Source organism: Marmota marmota, unplaced genomic scaffold (genome assembly GCF_001458135.2).
Source record: "Marmota marmota marmota unplaced genomic scaffold, marMar, whole genome shotgun sequence".
Taxonomy (NCBI): domain Eukaryota; kingdom Metazoa; phylum Chordata; class Mammalia; order Rodentia; family Sciuridae; genus Marmota; species Marmota marmota.
This window is the reverse complement of record NW_025999853.1, coordinates 48683219-48702980: the sequence shown is the minus strand read 5'-3', so window position 1 is coordinate 48702980 and position 19762 is coordinate 48683219. Positions and strand designations below refer to the sequence as shown.

Sequence of the window (19762 nt, the reverse complement as noted above, 5' to 3'; positions counted from 1 at the left end):
GGTGCCAGGGATTGGCCCTGGGCCCCTGCACAGGGCTTGGGGCCAGCAGGACCTCCTTCCAGTTCTGACCCTGGGCCTGTCCCCTGCCTTCCCTCCCAACCCAGACCAGTGCTCTCTGAATAACGGTGGCTGCAGCCACAACTGCTCGGTGGCACCTGGAGAAGGCATTGTGTGTTCGTGCCCTCTGGGCATGGAGCTGGGGCCTGACAATCATACCTGCCAGATTCAGAGCTACTGTGCCAAGCACCTCAAGTGCAGCCAAAAGTGTGACCAGAACAAGTTCAGTGTGAAGTGCTCCTGCTATGAGGGCTGGGTCCTGGAGCCTGACGGCGAGAGTTGCCGCAGCCTGGGTAAGACACGGCGGAGGGTGGCCGAGCAGGCCAGGCAGGCTGAGGCAGGCCACTGATCTGCAGTGAACTGGGTTTGGGTGGCCACCAAATGCCAAAGGCTGAGTGTTTCATCTGGGCCCTAGTGCCATAGCCAACAGAGACCCTGCTTGCACCTGGACAGGGTGAAACAGGCAGCAGCAAGTCCCTCATTGACCCCATCACATCCCTCCCACCCTAGACCCCTTCAAGCCATTCATCATTTTCTCCAACCGCCATGAGATCCGACGCATTGACCTTCACAAAGGGGACTACAGTGTCCTGGTGCCCGGCCTGCGCAACACGATCGCCCTGGACTTCCACCTCAGTCAGAGCGCACTCTACTGGACTGACGTGGTAGAGGACAAGATCTACCGTGGGAAACTGCTGGACAATGGAGGTGACTCCCTGGCCATGCCTCCAACTGACTCCAGGGTTGCATACAGATTGGACACTTGGGGCCACAGACCCAGATCCAGGTGGCCCCAGGCAGAGGCCTTAGCTCCCCATCCCCCATATTCCTGTTAATTGGGTTAGATTTTGCTGTGGGTCTCAGTGCCTGATGCCCCATAATTATCGTCAGCAGAGCTGCCAGCCTGATAATTAACAAAATGATCAGCCTTTCTTTGGAGTGGCCGGGAGCTTGGCTTCCCAAGTCCTGGAATTGTAAACTTGAGAGGAAAAAGCCCCAGTTAGGGGTGGAGTACCTGAGCCTCTGTCCCATGGTAGCCTGAACCATTGCAGGCTCTGTATTGAGCACCTGCTGTACTTCCGGGCCATGGAAAGACAGCAATGATCAGGTCAGGCTGTTTTAAATTGTGTGGTTAAGGAGGATCCCCTAGAAAATGACATCTGAGCAAAGATTCAGAAAAGGCACATTTTACTAAAGGAATCTGTTGTCCATAATAAAGGAAACTTGAAACCATCTCAGATATCCATCAATAGGGGAATGGCTAAGGAAGTTATGATAATTTTCATACAGTGCAATAGCTTCGAAGTAATGAGGTATATATGTACGTATTAGCATTAAAAAATCTTCAGGACATTCTGTGGGTTGACTTCTAGAAAACACTGTCTTCATATTGAGTCCAGGTCTGTCCCCCAAAACCTCCACCCTCTGCTCTGACAGCCTCCTCTACATTGGCCCTTTAGACAGTTGCATGCAGAAGGTGGCTCCCCCACCACCAGGCTTCTCCTCCCTGCTTGACTTCCTGCCTGGGTGAGGAGAATGGGGGTGTCAGGAAGTCCACTGTTGGATCTGGGCTAATCAGAGGGATTAGCAGAGGTATCATGGTTGAGGGGAATCATTGAGGAGTTCTAGGATTCACATGTTTACCCCACCCAACCCAGGAGACTCTAACTCCCCACAACCCTCTTCTCCAGCCCTGACCAGCTTCGAGGTGGTGATACAGTATGGCCTGGCCACACCCGAGGGCCTGGCCGTAGACTGGATTGCAGGCAACATTTACTGGGTGGAAAGTAATCTGGACCAAATTGAAGTGGCCAAGCTAGATGGAACCCTCCGGACTACTCTGCTGGCTGGTGACATTGAACACCCAAGGGCAATTGCACTGGATCCTCGGGATGGGTGAGGACACTGCCCAGCCCCATTCTGGCCCACAGGCCCCCTGAAGTCCCATTCAGCCTAGCCAAAGACACTTGTCTTCTTAGTGCAATTGGCCCCCTTCTACCTTTTACCTGTGGTCCTACCACTGGCACCCAATTTTGGACCTCCTAACCTCCTCCCCATTCCCAGGATCCTGTTTTGGACAGACTGGGATGCCAGCCTGCCCCGCATCGAGGCAGCCTCCATGAGTGGGGCAGGGCGCCGCACTGTTCACCGGGAAACTGGTTCTGGGGGCTGGCCCAATGGGCTCACTGTGGACTACTTGGAGAAGCGCATCCTGTGGATCGATGCCAGGTCAGTGCCCTTGGGAGGCCAAGTCAGGAGCATCAGGACCTGCAGGGACGAGGTTAATGAAAAGATCCAGGGGGTCTAGAACCAGAAGCAGGTGGCAGAGGACCCAGCACTGTAAGAAGAGGATTATGGTGAGAGACAGCTGAGCAGAGGAGGCAGGTTGGAGAGGTCAGAAGCAGGGCTGTCGCCAAAGTCATCTAAGCCTGACTCTCCTCTCACAATCTGTGCTTTCTGCTGGGGTTATGTCTACCCAGAGCAAGGGAGCCTTCCCAGTTAGTCTGCCCGGAAAGGGCACCTTTTCTTCACTTGTACAAAGCCCTGTGTGCTAACCGCTGGCCTGGGGAGAAGGGAGCCAGAAAGTTCCCTTAGGGAATGGGAGAGTAGGAACCTAGACCTGCCAGATTCCCACATCATGGTTCCTATGCCCTCATGTGCTTTTATGGGAGGGCAGTGGGCCTGGCACAGGAGGGGGGGTGCCCCTGAGCAGGGTGCTCTGAAGGCTGTGATCTCAGCCAGCATCCTCACTCTGCCCGACCACACTCTCAGGTCAGATGCCATATACTCAGCCCGTTACGACGGCTCCGGTCACATGGAGGTGCTTCGGGGACACGAGTTCCTATCACACCCATTTGCAGTGACGCTGTATGGGGGGGAGGTGTACTGGACCGACTGGCGAACCAACACGCTGGCCAAGGCTAACAAGTGGACCGGCCACAATGTCACTGTGGTACAAAGGACCAACACCCAGCCCTTCGACCTGCAAGTGTATCACCCCTCCCGGCAGCCCATGGGTAAGGGGCCTGGGGCCTCTCAGGCATGAGATGGGAGGGGTCTGTCAGGACAGCAGGGGTTAGCCAGTTTTTTAGCAACAGATGAAGGTCTAGCAGCAGCAGATGCTGAAACAGGGAGTGAGTGTGGGCAAGGAGGGGCTGGTCCAGCTGAGAAAGGCCATGTAAGGACCAAAAAATCACAAAATATTCTTGCTGCTTTTCTTCCTTCCCTTCCCCCAGCTCCCAATCCATGTGAGGCCAATGGGGGCCGGGGCCCCTGCTCCCATCTGTGCCTCATCAACTACAACCGGACTGTCTCCTGTGCCTGTCCCCACCTCATGAAGCTCCACAAGGACAACACTACCTGCTATGGTAGGGAAGCCCCTTCCTCAGGACCAGGAGTAAACTGAGGCTGAAGGGGTGGTCTAAGGCACCTAGGACTCCTGGTTTAAGCAAAGGTTAAGTCCCTGCCAAGAGGGGTCTCAGAAGGAGGGGCCCAGGTGATAAGCACTGGGAGAAGAAGCTGTAATCCTGTCGGGAGTCTACCTCTGACAGGGCTGCTTCCCCAAAGGCAAGGGCAGAGGGAACCTCAAGAGGAACAGACCCTCATCGGGTGGATGGGCAGCCTGGAGGCAGGGGACCACCTCAGTGACTGGCCTCACACCCACAGAGTTTAAGAAGTTTCTGCTGTACGCACGTCAGATGGAAATCCGGGGTGTAGACCTGGATGCCCCCTACTACAACTACATCATCTCCTTCACGGTGCCTGACATTGACAACGTCACAGTGCTAGATTATGACGCCCGTGAGCAGCGTGTTTACTGGTCTGATGTGAGAACACAAGCCATCAAGCGGGCCTTCATCAATGGCACAGGCGTGGAGACAGTTGTTTCTGCAGGTTCTGTCCTGGCCCTGACCCCTCCACTAGTGGGTGTGGCCCCCCTAGCCTGGCTGCTGACCCTGGTCCCCTACCCCTGCTCACTGGTCTTCTTGATCCTGATATTCCTTTTTCAGATTCTGTTTCCTCTCAGTGCTCCAATGTGACATTTCCTGGCTCCTGTTCTCCAGAAACCACTCCAGCTCCCCTCTTGACCTATGCCCTGAAAATACACAACCACCAACCCTCTGCTTATTCCTCCAGACTTGCCAAATGCCCATGGGCTAGCTGTGGACTGGGTATCTCGAAACCTGTTCTGGACGAGCTATGATACCAACAAGAAGCAGATCAACGTGGCCCGACTGGATGGCTCCTTCAAGAACGCAGTGGTGCAGGGCCTGGAGCAGCCCCATGGCCTGGTCGTCCACCCCCTGCGCGGGTCAGTCCAGGGCCCAGGCGTGGGGAGCTTGGGAGTGGGGCCAGGAAAGAAAAGACTGTGACCCTCCCCTCTCGACATCCTCCTCCAGGAAGCTCTATTGGACCGATGGCGACAACATCAGCATGGCCAACATGGATGGCAGCAATCGAACCCTGCTCTTCAGTGGCCAGAGGGGCCCTGTGGGTACGAGCTGGCCCTCCCTTTCTCTATAGCCCTTCTCTAATCCTCCATCTAAAGATGCTCACAGGGTCTCTCAGTTTCCCCTTACCCCAACAGTCCCCATCTTAGTGCCTGTCCTCACCAACCTCCCCACCAGAACCACATGCCCTTTACACATACTCCGTTCCCAGCCCTGGGTCCACCCTGGTGCCAGGCTCCCTGGCAGTGACACCTTCCTCTTTCAGGCCTGGCTATTGACTTCCCTGAAAGCAAGCTGTATTGGATCAGCTCGGGGAACCACACCATCAACCGCTGCAACTTGGATGGGAGTGGTTTAGAGATCATTGAGACCATGCGGAGCCAGCTGGGCAAGGCCACTGCCCTGGCCATCATGGGTGAGGGCCAGGGAGGGAGTAGGGATGGATGGGAGCAGGGCTGGCCAGGCCAGATCTGTTGGGAACAGGGTGCTGGTCTGGGGGTCACCCTATGGGATAGGTCTGATGACTTCAGGACATCAAGCCCTTCAGGAGAGCTACGTGTAGGGCCTCCCTAAGGATCTCATTCCCTCCTGCCACCTCAGGGGACAAGCTGTGGTGGGCAGATCAGGTGTCAGAGAAGATGGGCACATGCAACAAGGCTGATGGCTCAGGGTCTGTGGTCTTGCGGAACAGCACCACACTGGTGATGCACATGAAGGTCTATGACGAGAGCATCCAGCTGGGTGAGCAGAGGGAACAAGAGCCCTGGTATCCAGGCTTCACCGGCAAGGGGGTTGGGAGCCAGAGAGAGGCTTCAAGCTGCCACCAAGAGCAGCCTGCCAAAACAGTGGGGCAAAGGGGATGAATGGGGATGAAAGTGGGTTAAGCTCCACTCACCACCCACAGGGTTTCCTTTTCTTCATTCCCACAAAGGTGCCCTATAGGTTTATAGTAGCCGGGTCACAAGGTCCAGGCCGGGGAGGTCAGAAGACCTGAGAGTTGAGTTGGGTGGTGACCCCACCAGGTCCAGGGTAAAGGTGGTGACCATCCTGTCCCTGAGCAGCTGATTCTGGGAGGGCCATCTAACCCTTCTCTCTTCCTTCTGCCTCCTTTCCCCAGACCATGAGGGCAGCAACCCCTGCAGTGTCAACAATGGTGACTGCTCCCAGCTCTGCCTGCCCACATCAGAGACAACCCGCTCCTGCATGTGCACAGCCGGCTACAGCCTCCGGAGTGGCCAGCAGGCTTGCGAAGGTCAGTGCTCAACCTGTCTTCCCTGCCTGGGCCCAGGCCCCCAGCCCTGACTCCTCCAATCCTACAGTGGTTACGACTTCCTCTTACCTTGGTGCCAAGACTGTAATCATTATGTATTATCAAGGGTTTTCTGGGCTAGATACTTAGTAAAACTAAGCATGTGCTGGGTGCTGTGGGGAAATCACAGGGACAGGACTTCCTGTCCCTATGCTCTGTAGCCTGAGCCAGAAGATGGGATCAACATGACAGGGAAGCTGGACCATAAAGTGGCTATGACTGCATTAGGTTTTTGAGAAGATGCCAGCAAGAAAGGTGTGTTCTGAGCTGGGTTTATAGGACAGATAGGATTGGAGTATGTGGCTCAAAGAAGAGGATACAGCTCAGTGGTAAAGCATGTGCTTAGCATTGCACAAGGCCCTGGGTTCAATCCCCAACACACACACACACATACACACACATACAAACACACACACACACACACAGAAAAAAGAAAAGCAGATAGGGCTATGCACAAGGCAAGAGGTATAGCTAAAGCCAAGTAACCAAAGTTCGGGAGAATAAGTGGGTGTGTGCAGGGGCCCTGAGCTGAGTGGCAGGTAGGGTGTGGGAAGTCCTGGTGATAAGGCTGTGAGGGAGAGCAAGTCTCCTATGTGTTCTCTGCCAGTAATGCCTGGAAAGTGATGTTTGGGAAAGATTAACCAGGTGGCAGAGAGCCCGCAGAATGGGGGAGGGAGAAACCGAGGCAGTTAGACCAGTTAGGAGGCTATTAGGAGTAATCCCCGTGTGGAGTTGGGGCCTGGTCTGGGCGGAGCAGCTGGATTGAAGGGAAGGGGTGAGAGAGACTGAGAGACATTTCACAAGAACTTGCTAACTGATTTACAAGCTTGCCCCAGGACAGCATTTCCCAAAGTGTACTCCCAGGAACCTCCTTCTTTGATGTGGTGAGATGTTACAGAAACAAATGCTGGGTTGAACCAAGTTGGACAGTGTATTTTTACTGCACAACTTCTCAGAGCCTTGAATATGCTTATGTGCTGAGAATTTTTCAAGAAAGCTCTCCAGTGTCTGAGGTTTTCCAAACTCGCTTGACCAACCATTCATTCTTTTTTTTTTTTTCATGGAGCCTGAGCAACCAGGGCCCACTTAGGGATTCATTTGGGGCTACACTGTGTCCACAGGATAAAGACAAGGGATGATTTGGTGATGCCTGGAAGTGGCGCCTCCTGAGAAGTGGGTATAGGGAATGAGACCAGCTAGGTGCTAGGAAGGTTTGAGTTTCAGTTGGGAAAGGGTTAGGCATAGAGCAGAGTCGGGACAAAGAGGAAACTAAGGTCAGTAGAGCACAAATTTGAAGTCCTGATTCTCTGTTCAGTCCTCCCAGACTCTCCCTAAGGCCCTTTGAGGGGTAGTAGGTTTGGTTGTTGGAGGAGGGCAGAGCTCAGGGAGAGAAAGCTGGGTCTCTTCTGCCCTCTAGTGGTAGCTAGAGGTCCAGCAGAGCCCTGTTCTCCAGACTTACTGGCCTGGTGACTCTTTCCCACCAAGCTCCAGGCTCCTGGCCTCATGCCAGAGTGTGTATATATGGTGGGTAGAGAACATGGCTTGTGGGCAATATCAGAAGGGGATGCAGATAACAAGTTAAGAGTGACAGGAGCCAAGCCTCAAGGATGTCAGCAAGGCCCATGCATGAAGTGTCCTTGTGTTTCAGGTGTGGGTTCCTTTCTCCTGTACTCTGTGCACGAGGGAATCCGGGGAATTCCCCTGGATCCTAATGACAAGTCAGATGCTCTGGTCCCAGTGTCGGGGACCTCGTTGGCTGTTGGCATCGACTTCCATGCTGGTGAGCCGTTTGGTAGCGGGGGAGTGGGACATGGCCAGGATCTTTGGGGGGGTGCACTCTGAGGCCCAGTGACAGGCTGCCTGCGCTGGCTTGAAGAGAACTTACTAGAGCTTCCCCACTGCCCACTGCCTCACCTTCCAAGCACCAGGTGCCTACAGCACTTACCCACCTCTACCCTGACCCACTCTGTGACTTTGATCCCCTTCCTTGCCCCTGCCTTGTTGAGCATCTCCTGTTGGCTCCTCTACTTCCAGAAAATGACACCATTTACTGGGTGGACATGGGCCTGAGCACCATCAGTCGAGCCAAGCGGGACCAGACATGGCGCGAGGATGTGGTAACCAATGGCATTGGCCGTGTGGAGGGTATTGCAGTGGACTGGATGGCAGGTGAGCAGTGGGAGAGACCAGGGACTCGGGGTGGGGCAGAGGACTGGGGGGAACATGGGGCCTCAGAAGAAGAGGGAAAGGAGTAGGCAGGAGCCAATGGGGAGCTACATAGGGATCTAAGGGCAGAAGGGTACCAGGTAATATGTCCCCACTGATCTCCCTGAGCCCCACCAACTTCCTCCTCAGGCAACATCTACTGGACAGACCAGGGCTTTGATGTCATCGAGGTCGCCCGGCTCAATGGCTCTTTCCGCTACGTAGTCATCTCCCAGGGTCTAGACAAGCCCCGGGCCATCACTGTCCACCCGGAAAAGGGGTGAGGAGCTAGAAAGGCTGGCTTGGGTCTGGCACTGTCACTGAAGAGGTCCCTCTCCTGCATGGTCTGGGGACTGACCTTCCACTTTCACCTTTATCCCGCAGGTACTTGTTCTGGACTGAGTGGGGTCAGTACCCCCGTATTGAGCGGTCTCGACTAGATGGCACAGAACGAGTGGTGCTGGTCAATGTCAGCATCAGCTGGCCCAATGGCATCTCAGTGGACTATCAGGTTTGGATCCATACTCAGCCCTGCAGCTAATGGGCTAGATCCCCCTGGCTCTGTGCTCTACCATTCTGAATCTCCTTGTGATGAGCCCCATTCACGGGGAAGACATGGAACAGGGAGAGTCATGGAATCTTCTAGTCCATCCCCTACCCAGAATAGGTTTTCTCTGCCCTAGGGATGATGGAAGGGTCACTCAGAAGTGGGAAGTGGAGGGACACCTAGAGAGTGGCATCTTAGGCAAGTCAGAAGTCAGAGGACCTGGATGAAGTGGGGAAAGCTAAATTAAGGGTTCCGTGCAGGCCACACACTGTTCTGGGATATGGGAACTGGAGGGAAGCATGGTTCTGAAGCAAGGTGGGTACTTCTGTCCCACAGGATGGGAAGCTATACTGGTGTGACGCTCGGATGGACAAAATTGAGCGCATCGACCTGGAGACGGGTGAGAACCGTGAGGTGGTCCTATCCAGCAACAACATGGACATGTTTTCAGTGTCTGTGTTTGAGGATTTCATCTACTGGAGTGACAGGTGAGGGCTCTGCCTTGCCATCTCTCATCTGTTCCCTCCCTCCTGATTCCATCAACACCCTGCTCATACCCTTCCCTTCCCCCCAGGACTCATGCCAATGGCTCCATCAAGCGCGGGAGCAAAGATAATGCCACAGATTCTGTGCCCCTGCGAACTGGCATTGGAGTGCAGCTTAAAGACATCAAGGTTTTCAACAGGGACCGGCAGAAAGGTGAGGCTGAGGCCCTAGGCTAGGGAGGAGAGTCCATTGAGGACAGCCAGGTCTAGGAGTGAGAGGGTCTGGGAGAGAGGTTTGACCCACAGGGGCACTTACCAGTGACTCCCAAGACCCCAGGATTGGAAGGAGAGGTTTATCTCCTGGACAGATCTGGATGTTGGGCTCTGGGTCCTGGAGGGTCATCTGAGCTGAGGATGAGCAGGATGGAATTTCCACTGGACTCAGCTGACAGAGGCACCAGTGAGCCTTTTCAAAAGGTGGACTGTGCCCTCTGTAACCCCCTCTCCCCACAGGCACCAATGTGTGTGCAGTAGCCAATGGTGGGTGCCAGCAGCTGTGTCTGTACCGGGGTGGTGGACAGCGGGCCTGTGCCTGTGCCCATGGAATGCTGGCAGAAGATGGGGCATCTTGTCGTGAATATGCCGGCTACCTGCTCTACTCAGAGCGCACCATCCTCAAGAGCATCCACCTATCGGATGAGCGCAACCTTAATGCACCTGTGCAGCCCTTTGAGGACCCTGAGCACATGAAGAATGTTATCGCCTTGGCCTTCGACTACCGAGCAGGCACCTCCCCAGGCACCCCTAATCGCATCTTCTTCAGCGATATTCACTTTGGGAACATCCAGCAGATCAACGATGATGGCTCCGGGAGGACCACCATTGTGGAGAGTGAGCCAGACCCCATGTGTTCCCAGGAAGTGGGGGTGGGAGGGTCAGTGTAGACTTACAGATATCAGCCAGCCCACCCTCCCCTGGCTCTGAATTCTACCTGCTGTAGGTCCCTAGCTAAGAACCAGTTGGATCACTGTGTTGTTGTAGTTACTTCAAAGTTTCTCCTTATCTGGAGTCAGGTGGCTCCCTTGGGGCCTAATTCTGCCCATAGGCTGCCCACAATATTCTCCTAGCAGAGCCCAGTATGCAAACCATAGGCTGCAGACTCGGGCCAAGGTGCAGCTCCAGTCCCTTAACATTTCAGTAGCTTGGAAAAGCTTCTCACTCTCACCAAGCCCTAGCTTTCTCACCTGATGGGAGACAGGATCCCAGAGATGCTACATGTGAAAGCTTAGCTCGGCACAGAGAAGTCATGCTCAAGGGTGGTTACACCCATAGGACTGTCCTACTATGACAGACTTTTAGCTCTTTGGAAACTGCTATGTTGCCCCACTACATTTTCTCTGCTGCAGGCTGGTTAGCTCAGTCCTTTTGATTCATTTATTCATTCCTTCATTTAGTTGGTCCATAAAGATCTGCTAGGAGCTGAATGAGGTGCTTCGTATACAGCAGAGCAAACCTGTTCTCGCTGGGACATCTTCTGTATCATGAAGTCCTGTCCACATATCTGTAAACAGGCATGTGGGTGTAACTGGAGTATAGCTTAGTGGTAGAGTGTGTGCTAAGCATGCACAAAGCCCTGAGTTTTATCTCCAGCACCAGAGGGGGGAAAAAAAAGTGTCCAAAGCTAAACTCAACACTCTGAAATCATGGCTTGATCAGAGAGATGGGTAGAACCGCCCCTCCCTTCAGGGTGTTGGGACTACAATGCAGCACAGCCTTTCGGCAGCTGCTCTGTCGTACAGCTGGAAGCCACTAACCCTGAGTCTTCCTTCAGTACCACCATTCGGCTCTGTCTCTCATAGTGCATGTAGTTTAAGATGTCTCCTTTACCAAACGATTCAGTTCAGGTCTTTTGAAATAGGAAGCTCCCCACTCCAGCCCAAGCAGGAGTCAAGTTATTGAGGTCCACATTTAGGTCTGCACCCCAGTGGGCAGAATCGGTAGCTCTTGAAAAGTGTGAGCACACATAAGCCAAGTTGCCCAAGAGTGGGCTGATAGCAAGAAGGGTTAGGCAGGTAGGCCGTGGATCACTTGAATGGGTGATGGTAAGGTGGTCCAGGAAGAGTCAAGATACTAAGATAAGAGTCAAGGTACTTTGGTACTTGGGGCACCAAAGTCTCTGTGCTGCTCCGTACACCCTATACTCCCCATACTCCCCCTTCCAGCCAGAGAACAGGTGCCTCAGGCCATTGGCCTTAGCTCCTGCCCAGGCTCCCCTCTGGCTCTGCTCTTTGGCCCACTCCCTACCGTGGCTGCTCCTGTCTCTTTACAGACGTGGGCTCTGTGGAAGGCCTAGCCTATCACCGTGGCTGGGACACTCTCTACTGGACAAGCTACACAACATCTACCATCACCCGCCACACAGTGGACCAGACTCGTCCAGGGGCTTTTGAGCGAGAGACAGTTATCACCATGTCTGGAGACGACCACCCACGGGCCTTCGTGCTGGATGAATGCCAGAAGTGAGCTGCCAGGCCTGGGGATTGGGAGAGGTGGGCTGAGGGGGCAGCAGAAACTGCTTCAGGTAGCCCCAGGTTGGGGATGGAGGAGTTGTAGAGGTGGGCAGCAACCCAGGTTTCACCCTTCTCTGCTGTGTAGCTTCAGGTGAGCTGCATAACCTCACTGAGCTTGTTTCCTCATCTGTGATATAGTAAAGGATAATACTCAGGTGCTGGAACCAAAGGGAAGGTCAGAGTCGTGGAGGACACTTTGGCTTTTGTGATCGATTCACTCGTCAGACAGCTAAGTTCAAGGCACAGAGTAGGTCCTCTAGTGCTCTAGGACTCAAAACTTCAGGTAGAGAATGTTCACTGAGCCAGGCACAGTGGCGAACGCCTTGTAATCCTAGCAATTTGGGAGGTCGAGGCAGGAGAATCACAAGTTCAAAGCCAGCCTCAGCAACTTAGTGAGGCCCTAAGCAACTTAGAGACCCTGTCTCTAAATAAAATATTAATAAGGGCTGGGAATGTAATGTAGCACAATGGTTAAGCACCCCTGGGTTCAACCCCCATTACCAAAAAGAAAAAAAAGAAGAAGAAGAATGTTCACTGAACCCCAGGAATGTGAAATCCATAGGCTGAGCCTGTTGTTCATGCCCCCTAGCTGGGCAGAGCAGTCCTATTCATGGGCAGCAATGACAGCAGCACAGGGCTGTCACAGGGACTGAGAGGCATCATGGAGGCTGTGCTCGGCTCAGGACCTGAAAGTGGGAAAGTCAAAGCCTGCATAGGGAAAGGCCTTTTGAGTCAAAGCCTAGGTGAGGGAAAGCTAAAGGCAGGGAAGGACAGCAAGGGGACCTCCGCAGTTCTTCAGGGTATTGGCAGACCAGGAAGCTGGGGTCGGGTTGCAAGGAAGGCAAGAGGGTAAGCCAGAAAGAACTTGAAGAAAACCTCCTATGGGTGGATGCTCCCCAGTTCCCCAGGGTCTACCTGGGGTCTTGCTCTGTGCTCCTGCAGGCACAGCCCTCACCCCACTGTGTGGGCCTCTCATGACCCACCCTGCACCATGGCAATCCTGGCCCACATGTGGACACTTTTTCCCCTGATTCAGAAGCATTTGGAATGTTTTCAAAAAGCTTTACTAGGAAACTAAGGGACAAACAAAACCCAAAAGCCACTACATAGAAACGGTGAGTGTACTGAACTGAGATTCCTCACCCTGATGTAATTCTAATCCAGCCCCAGCCCAGCCTGCCTGGCATAGCTGACCCAGCACAAGGGCCCTCTGTTCCCTCCTGCCTCAGCATGTCTGGCTTGTAGGGACATGACTGATGACGAAGATCCAGGCTTCCCTGCCATGACCCTTGGTGACCCCACCTGTCTGGGGCTGGCCACAGGGCCTGTCCTTCATAGGCCTGGAGCCTCCTTGAAGGGACCATCATGCTGGGCTCCCTGGCCTGCATCCCACCCCCATCCCAGGGGAAGGTCCCTCATGGTTACCCACCAAGCTCCTTTCCTCTCACCCCAGTCAGTTCTGTTGTTCACTGAGCAAATGGCTCCAGAGAACTAGGGATGTGCTGAGGACTCAGTAGGGAACAAGAGAGTTGGAGCCCTGCCTCAGGTGTGTCTAGTTCTACTGAGTCGAGGTGGCAGGGAGCTTTTTGACTGTGTGCCCAGGGCGTGCCCTTGACTGGATGTCAGGGAACATGTTATCACAGAGGCCGTTCTGAGCCCTAGTCTGAGCGATGGCTGAAGTACACTGAAGCTGGGGAAGGGCACAAGGTACACAAGGAGACAGGGCAGGGCTATCTTGGGGGCCTTTCTTGGCTAGAAGGAGCAGGCACTTTGGGGGAGTTGGAAGGAGCTATATGGAACAGACGGAGGGGCAGATGTGAGCAGAGGCTCAGATGACCCTGCCTCCTTACCAAGTCTGCCTGGAAGCTGGCATTGGGGCACTAGAGGGCCTGGGAAACTCACAGTCAGATGGGTAGAAGGTCTGCCATATTCCTGGCTGCTGAGTGCTTGTCCCAGGAAAGCCTTCCTCTGCTCCCACTGTACCTTCCCATGGAGCAACTTTACCAAACTTAGAAGCCACCGTGGCGTCACCCATAACCCCACACATGCAAGTTTGTTGACTACAGGAGGAAAGCCACCTCCCACTGTGAATGTGACCTGGGCTGGATCTGAGGGTGTGAAAGTCCCTGGTGGGGACAAGTCAAGTCAGCTCTCACAAGGCAAGGAGGGGACTCTAGCTGCTGTCCCGGGACACCCATTTTCTCTGGACAAGCTGGAGGGAGATGGTACCTCTCTCCAAACTCCTATCCTGATTCCATGGTCATCAAGAACCCCTGGCCCTTCTCCAGGATGAGGCCTTTACAATTGCAGCCTTGTCCTCATGAGCTCACAGAGACTCAGGAGCAGCTCAGCTCCCTGATGGACAAGAAGCATAGTTTTCCTCCATGGCCCTAGCAGAGAAGGCAATAGTTCAGTTGTGGTGGGGGACTTAGTTGGGGGTAGTAAGATGAGTGAGACTAGAGAGATTCAAAGAGATGAGTCCCCCAGCTGTGTGATAAGAGCAGTAACTAGGCCAAGGCGGGAGGGGGCAAAGACAGGTCCTACTGGAGAATTCAATGACATAACTGGCTTTTGTGTCCTTGGGTGGTTCTCCGAGTCCAGTGTGTATAAGGGTTGTCTGAGCACCACTGGAAAGTACTGGTTCCCCTACACAGCCCAGGCCCAAGTGAGTGTGAATCTAGGAGAACAAAAGCCCAGGACTCACCACCCAATACGTATGAACTACACTGTCACACTGTTATGTTAAATGGCCCCTGCAGCCTCAGGAAACTGAGGCACATGGTGGTGAAGTAAGTTGCCTAAGGGCACCTACCTAGTGAGTGGTGGAGCCAGGATTGGAACCTGAGTTCCTGACTCACTTGGCTACATGATTTCTCATCTCAGTAAATTCAGACAGACATGTCAGAGACACTGTAGTGTGCCTATGTGTGTACACACACCTACACACCATAAATCAGACCTGACCGTGTAGTGGGTGAATTGTGTGAGTAGTAGCCAGGCGCTTCCCAGACATCAGGGTTATGTTGGCTTCCATGGCTGAGGTTCCCATACCCTGCGGTTTGGTGTATTCCCTGACAAGCCCCTGGGTTCTAGTTGTCTTCACAGCTGGCCCATGCTCTCCAAGGTAGACTCTTTGAGCCCTGTGTTCCTCTTCCCCCCAGTCTGATGTTCTGGACCAACTGGAATGAGCAACACCCAAGCATCATGCGGGCAGCCCTGTCTGGAGCCAACGTCTTGACTCTCATTGAGAAAGACATCCGCACACCAAATGGCCTGGCAATCGACCACCGTGCAGAGAAGCTCTATTTCTCCGATGCCACCCTGGACAAGATTGAGCGGTGCGAGTATGACGGCTCCCACCGCTATGTGAGTCTACAGGGTGGGCAGGCGGACAGCACAGGGGGAGGCCAGGGTCAGGGGATAGCCAGTCTGCCAGTCACAGAGCATCAGAAAAGCAGGTGTGCTTCACAGTGGGAAGAACAGGAAGAGATGAGAAGTCCCACTGGGTCCTGGCCCTGGACAGCCCTCATGAGCCCTGTCAGAGCCTGGTTTCCTCATCAGTTAGACAAGGGAGATGACAAGATGCCTCCACAGGTCCTTCCTGTTCTGTGGTTTCCCAGGCCCTCCTGTCCCTCCTGCCAGCCCAGAGGCAGAGTCAGATAAGAGGTCTGAGCCACACTGTGACAGTGAAGCTGTGGTCTCCATAGGTGATCCTGAAGTCAGAGCCAGTCCACCCTTTCGGGTTGGCTGTGTATGGGGAGCACATCTTCTGGACCGACTGGGTACGGCGGGCAGTGCAACGGGCCAACAAATATGTGGGCAGCGACATGAAGCTGCTGCGTGTGGACATCCCCCAACAGCCCATGGGCATCATCGCCGTGGCCAACGACACCAACAGCTGTGAGTAGGGCCACCCTCACCAGCCTTACTCTCACTGTGCCTGTACACACACTACAACCTGGTCTTGATTTCCTGAGGCCTCCATTGTACAAACACATTTGTACATACCTTTGCCCTCAAGAAATTCTAAAGCATTTAGCAATCCTCTAGTCCAGACCCCTCAAGACATCTGTGCACACACATACACAAACCTGCACACTCCTAGGCCCATCTTATTTAAAGCATGTGTGCACACACACAAATCACCCACACAAATCACCCACACCTCCCCAGGTCTCATCTACATCCTTGGACAGCCCACCACACACCCTGGTCATTGCCTCCACCCAGAGCCACCATACACTACAGGACGTGGTGTACTGTAGATATTCCGTCAGTACTAGGCATGCTAGGTGCTGCCTATACCCACCCTCAGCCTGTGCATGCATATGCGCATGCCCATGCTGACCAGGTGTCTCACCCAGATTCACAGCTTTCCCAGGCTTCTCACCTGCTCCTCACACATGCCCTGGGACCACCACTGTACATGTGATCTCAAGGCTCCTTGGATGAGAATCACCCTGAGATGCACCTCAAAGCCCAGAGTGCCCCAACTAGGAGCACATACATCGGCACCTCACCATCCCAACATCCCTTCCTGGCTTCCCAAGGCAGCTGCGCACCCTACTGTGAACTGCTGTGCTAGGAGGCTCCGGGGCTGAGTGGGGCACCTTGGGTGTGTGTGCAGCAGAGCACATTCTGAAGCTTGTGGTCACCCGTCCCTGCTCAGGTGAACTCTCTCCTTGCCGCATCAACAACGGGGGCTGCCAGGACCTGTGCCTGCTCACCCACCAGGGCCATGTTAACTGCTCCTGCCGAGGAGGCCGAATCCTCCAGGAGGACCTCACCTGCCGCGGTGAGTGAGTGAAGAGGGGCTGAGAAAGGAGCTGCTGGGGTCATGAGCCCATGGGGGATCATCTCCCAGACTCTCCAGCCCAGGCCCAGAGGCTCTTTTGCCAAGGAGGCTCTGACAATGACCCCAGTCCGCAGGGGAGAGGGATATGGGCATTCAGGCAGGGGCCCTGACTTATGAAGCTCCCCCACCTTCCTCCCCAGCGGTGAATTCCTCTTGCCGAGCCCAAGATGAGTTTGAGTGTGCCAATGGCGAGTGCATCAACTTCAGCCTCACGTGCGATGGTGTCTCCCACTGCAAGGACAAGTCTGATGAGAAGCCTTCCTACTGCAGTAAGGAGCCCACACCAGCCCCTCCACTCCCAGGCCCAGGGCCCTGGTCCTCCTCCCCCAGGCCCCTGGTCAGTGTTGTGACCCAACTCCATGGTTTGAGAAGGAATTCTGGGAGCTCATAAGGGCAGAAGCACCATTGGCCTGGATGGAGCTTATAGCTGGCAGTGAACTTATGCTCACAGTCATAGAGGTAGCCTTTCCCCAGCCTACTGTGACACTCCCCCTTCTGCAGACTCCCGCCGCTGCAAGAAGACATTCCGTCAGTGCAACAACGGGCGCTGTGTGTCCAACATGCTATGGTGCAATGGGGCAGATGACTGTGGGGATGGTTCTGATGAGATTCCCTGTAATAGTAAGTGGGACCCGCCCCCCGAAACCCCAGCCCCAGCCCCAGACCTCACCCTTGCCCTGGCAGAGCTTTTGTTCCCAGGCCCTGCGCATCTAGTTCAAGGCACTCTGAAGACAGGCTGAACAGATGCTTTGGGCCAGGAGCTCTGTCCTAGGTCCTCCTGGCCCCCCTGGAGGGGACTCTGACCTGACAGTACTGGGTGGCGCTGTTCTAGAGACTGCCTGTGGTGTGGGCGAATTCCGCTGCCGGGATGGGACCTGCATTGGGAACTCCAGCCGCTGCAACCAGTTCGTGGACTGTGACGACGCCTCAGATGAGATGAACTGCAGTGAGTAACGTCCCACCAGTCCCTCCTGGAGCCTCAGCCCATTGGTCTCCCCTGCCCCATGTCCTCTTGGCATTCCCCTGCCCTTCCTGCTCCTGGACTCCCTGGGATTCAGGGAGCGGGGCGGTGAGTTGTCAACGTGGACAGCATTCCAGCTTTCTGAAATACATGAAGGCGCTGGGGGGCCAGCAGCTAGGAAGGTGTTTTAGGAGGACCCTTCATCACTCTCCATCAGGTGCCACCGACTGCAGCAGCTACTTCCGCCTGGGTGTGAAGGGTGTACTCTTCCAACCCTGTGAGCGGACCTCCCTGTGCTACGCGCCCAGCTGGGTGTGCGATGGCGCCAATGACTGTGGGGACTACAGCGACGAGCGTGACTGTCCAGGTTAGCCAGTGGCAGCTGGGTGGTAGACGGCAGCCCCTGTGGCTAGCAGTGTCTTCACACCTCCCTCGCTCTGCAGGTGTAAAGCGCCCCAGATGCCCTCTCAATTATTTTGCCTGCCCCAGTGGACGCTGCATCCCTATGAGCTGGACATGTGACAAGGAAGATGACTGTGAACATGGCGAGGACGAGACCCACTGCAGTGAGTGACCACAGTACCCTGCTCACAAAGTAGGAGCCAAAGCATCTGCTGGCTGGGGTTTCAACCTACCACCAAGGCTGTGCCCATGCCCCACCTCTTAGTCCTCCTTGGAGAAGAGCACCCAGGGCCTTCTGCCATACCCCCCAACACCTGACCCTCAGGCTCAGAAATGGACCATCTCTCCGTCTCATGTTGAGCCCCACACACAGGGCTGCTGTGGGCATCTCTTCTGTCCTTCCCATGGCATCTGTCCAACTGAGCACCATCCTCCCCTCCCCTCCAGCCATCTAACTACATTCTCTTCCTATCCCAGACAAGTTCTGCTCAGAGGCCCAGTTTGAGTGCCAGAACCATCGCTGCATCTCCAAACAGTGGCTCTGTGATGGCAGCGATGACTGTGGGGATGGCTCAGACGAGGCAGCTCACTGTGGTGAGCAGTAGCTGGGATCAGGTTGGGAAGGATGTGCCCCACCCCCACACACACCCTGCAGAGGGGCCCCACACAGCTGTGGGGCATGGCCCTGCAGCTGCCTGCCCCTCAGTCCCTCAGTGGCTCCCTGCCCCCACAGAAGGCAAGACGTGCGGTCCCTCCTCTTTCTCCTGCCCTGGTACCCATGTGTGCGTCCCTGAGCGCTGGCTCTGTGATGGTGACAAGGACTGTGCCGACGGTGCGGATGAGAGCATTGCAGCTGGCTGCCGTGAGTGACAGGAATCATGAGGTGTGGGTGGGCAGCCAATGGCCATGGTTTTACTTTGCAAATGGGGGAAACTGAGGTACAAGAGAGAAAGTGCTTGAGCAAGAGTCCTGCAGTCGGTCAGTGGCAGAGCCATAGCTACAGCTCAGGGATCCAGACTCCCTGCCCAGCACTCTGCCCATTCTACTACTCAAACCACAGGAGAGTCAGGGGTGGGGGATAGCTATCAGTTGGTGGGGCAGGACTGAGGGGCCCTCTGCCTCTGTCTGCAGTATACAACAGCACCTGTGACGACCGTGAGTTCATGTGTCAGAACCGCCAGTGCATCCCCAAGCACTTTGTGTGTGACCACGACCGTGACTGTGCAGATGGCTCTGATGAGTCCCTTGAGTGTGGTAAGCCCTGGGGTTGAGGTAGAGGCTGGGCACTACTCTGGGTTGTGCTTGGACTGTACCCAGTGAACCAGCTTCATTGTCCCCCACTTTCCTCCCCAGAGTACCCAACCTGTGGCCCCAATGAGTTCCGCTGCGCCAATGGTCGCTGTCTGAGCTCCCGCCAGTGGGAGTGTGATGGCGAGAATGACTGTCACGACCAGAGTGATGAAGCCCCCAAGAATCCACACTGCACCAGCCCAGGTGGGCCCAGTGTGGGGCACCCCTCTCTCTCTCCCTTTCCCTGGATGCCTGTGATTCACTGACCCGCAACCTCTACCCACCACAGAGCACAAGTGCAATGCCTCATCACAGTTCCTGTGCAGCAGTGGGCGCTGTGTGGCTGAATCACTGCTCTGCAATGGCCAGGACGACTGTGGCGATGGCTCAGACGAACGTGGTTGCCACGTCAACGAGTGTCTCAGCCGCAAGCTCAGTGGCTGCAGCCAGGACTGTGAGGACCTCAAGATTGGCTTCAAGGTATGCCCAGCCCCCAGCTGGGGCTTCCACACCCCCAGACCTGACCAGAGCTGCTTGTTCCACCTCCTCATCTATTCATTCATCATCCATTGAGTGTTTATTGAGTCCCCACTCCGCTAGCCAGTGTCCCAGGCTCTGGGGATGCAGCAG

The 19762-nt window shown here is 54.9% G+C and overlaps 1 protein-coding gene across 5 annotated transcripts in view; it reads left to right on the top strand.

Moving 5' to 3' along the window:
* Positions 1–19762, top strand: part of Lrp1 (LDL receptor related protein 1) — an 83213-nt gene that overhangs the window by 44725 nt on the left and 18726 nt on the right. For 3 of the 5 annotated variants that reach the window (XM_048806787.1, XM_048806781.1, XM_048806801.1), the window contains exons 23-55: positions 105–350; positions 568–765; positions 1749–1953; positions 2122–2286; positions 2830–3074; positions 3294–3425; positions 3724–3951; positions 4195–4369; positions 4458–4552; positions 4774–4923; positions 5109–5249; positions 5626–5760; positions 7466–7597; positions 7852–7986; positions 8173–8302; positions 8407–8533; positions 8906–9057; positions 9144–9268; positions 9568–9945; positions 11384–11573; positions 14786–14990; positions 15332–15524; positions 16294–16419; positions 16620–16748; positions 16981–17100; positions 17312–17425; positions 17658–17807; positions 17884–18006; positions 18320–18436; positions 18549–18704; positions 18974–19096; positions 19196–19336; positions 19422–19612. In XM_048806787.1, coding sequence (XP_048662744.1) covers positions 105–350; positions 568–765; positions 1749–1953; positions 2122–2286; positions 2830–3074; positions 3294–3425; positions 3724–3951; positions 4195–4369; positions 4458–4552; positions 4774–4923; positions 5109–5249; positions 5626–5760; positions 7466–7597; positions 7852–7986; positions 8173–8302; positions 8407–8533; positions 8906–9057; positions 9144–9268; positions 9568–9945; positions 11384–11573; positions 14786–14990; positions 15332–15524; positions 16294–16419; positions 16620–16748; positions 16981–17100; positions 17312–17425; positions 17658–17807; positions 17884–18006; positions 18320–18436; positions 18549–18704; positions 18974–19096; positions 19196–19336; positions 19422–19612 — 5372 coding nt within the window. Of the gene's footprint in view, positions 1–104; positions 351–567; positions 766–1748; positions 1954–2121; positions 2287–2829; positions 3075–3293; positions 3426–3723; positions 3952–4194; positions 4370–4457; positions 4553–4773; positions 4924–5108; positions 5250–5625; positions 5761–7465; positions 7598–7851; positions 7987–8172; positions 8303–8406; positions 8534–8905; positions 9058–9143; positions 9269–9567; positions 9946–11383; positions 11574–14785; positions 14991–15331; positions 15525–16293; positions 16420–16546; positions 16749–16980; positions 17101–17311; positions 17426–17657; positions 17808–17883; positions 18007–18319; positions 18437–18548; positions 18705–18973; positions 19097–19195; positions 19337–19421; positions 19613–19762 lie in introns of all 5 variants that reach the window. The other 2 variants (XM_015483154.2, XM_048806797.1) reach the window with 2 other exon arrangements.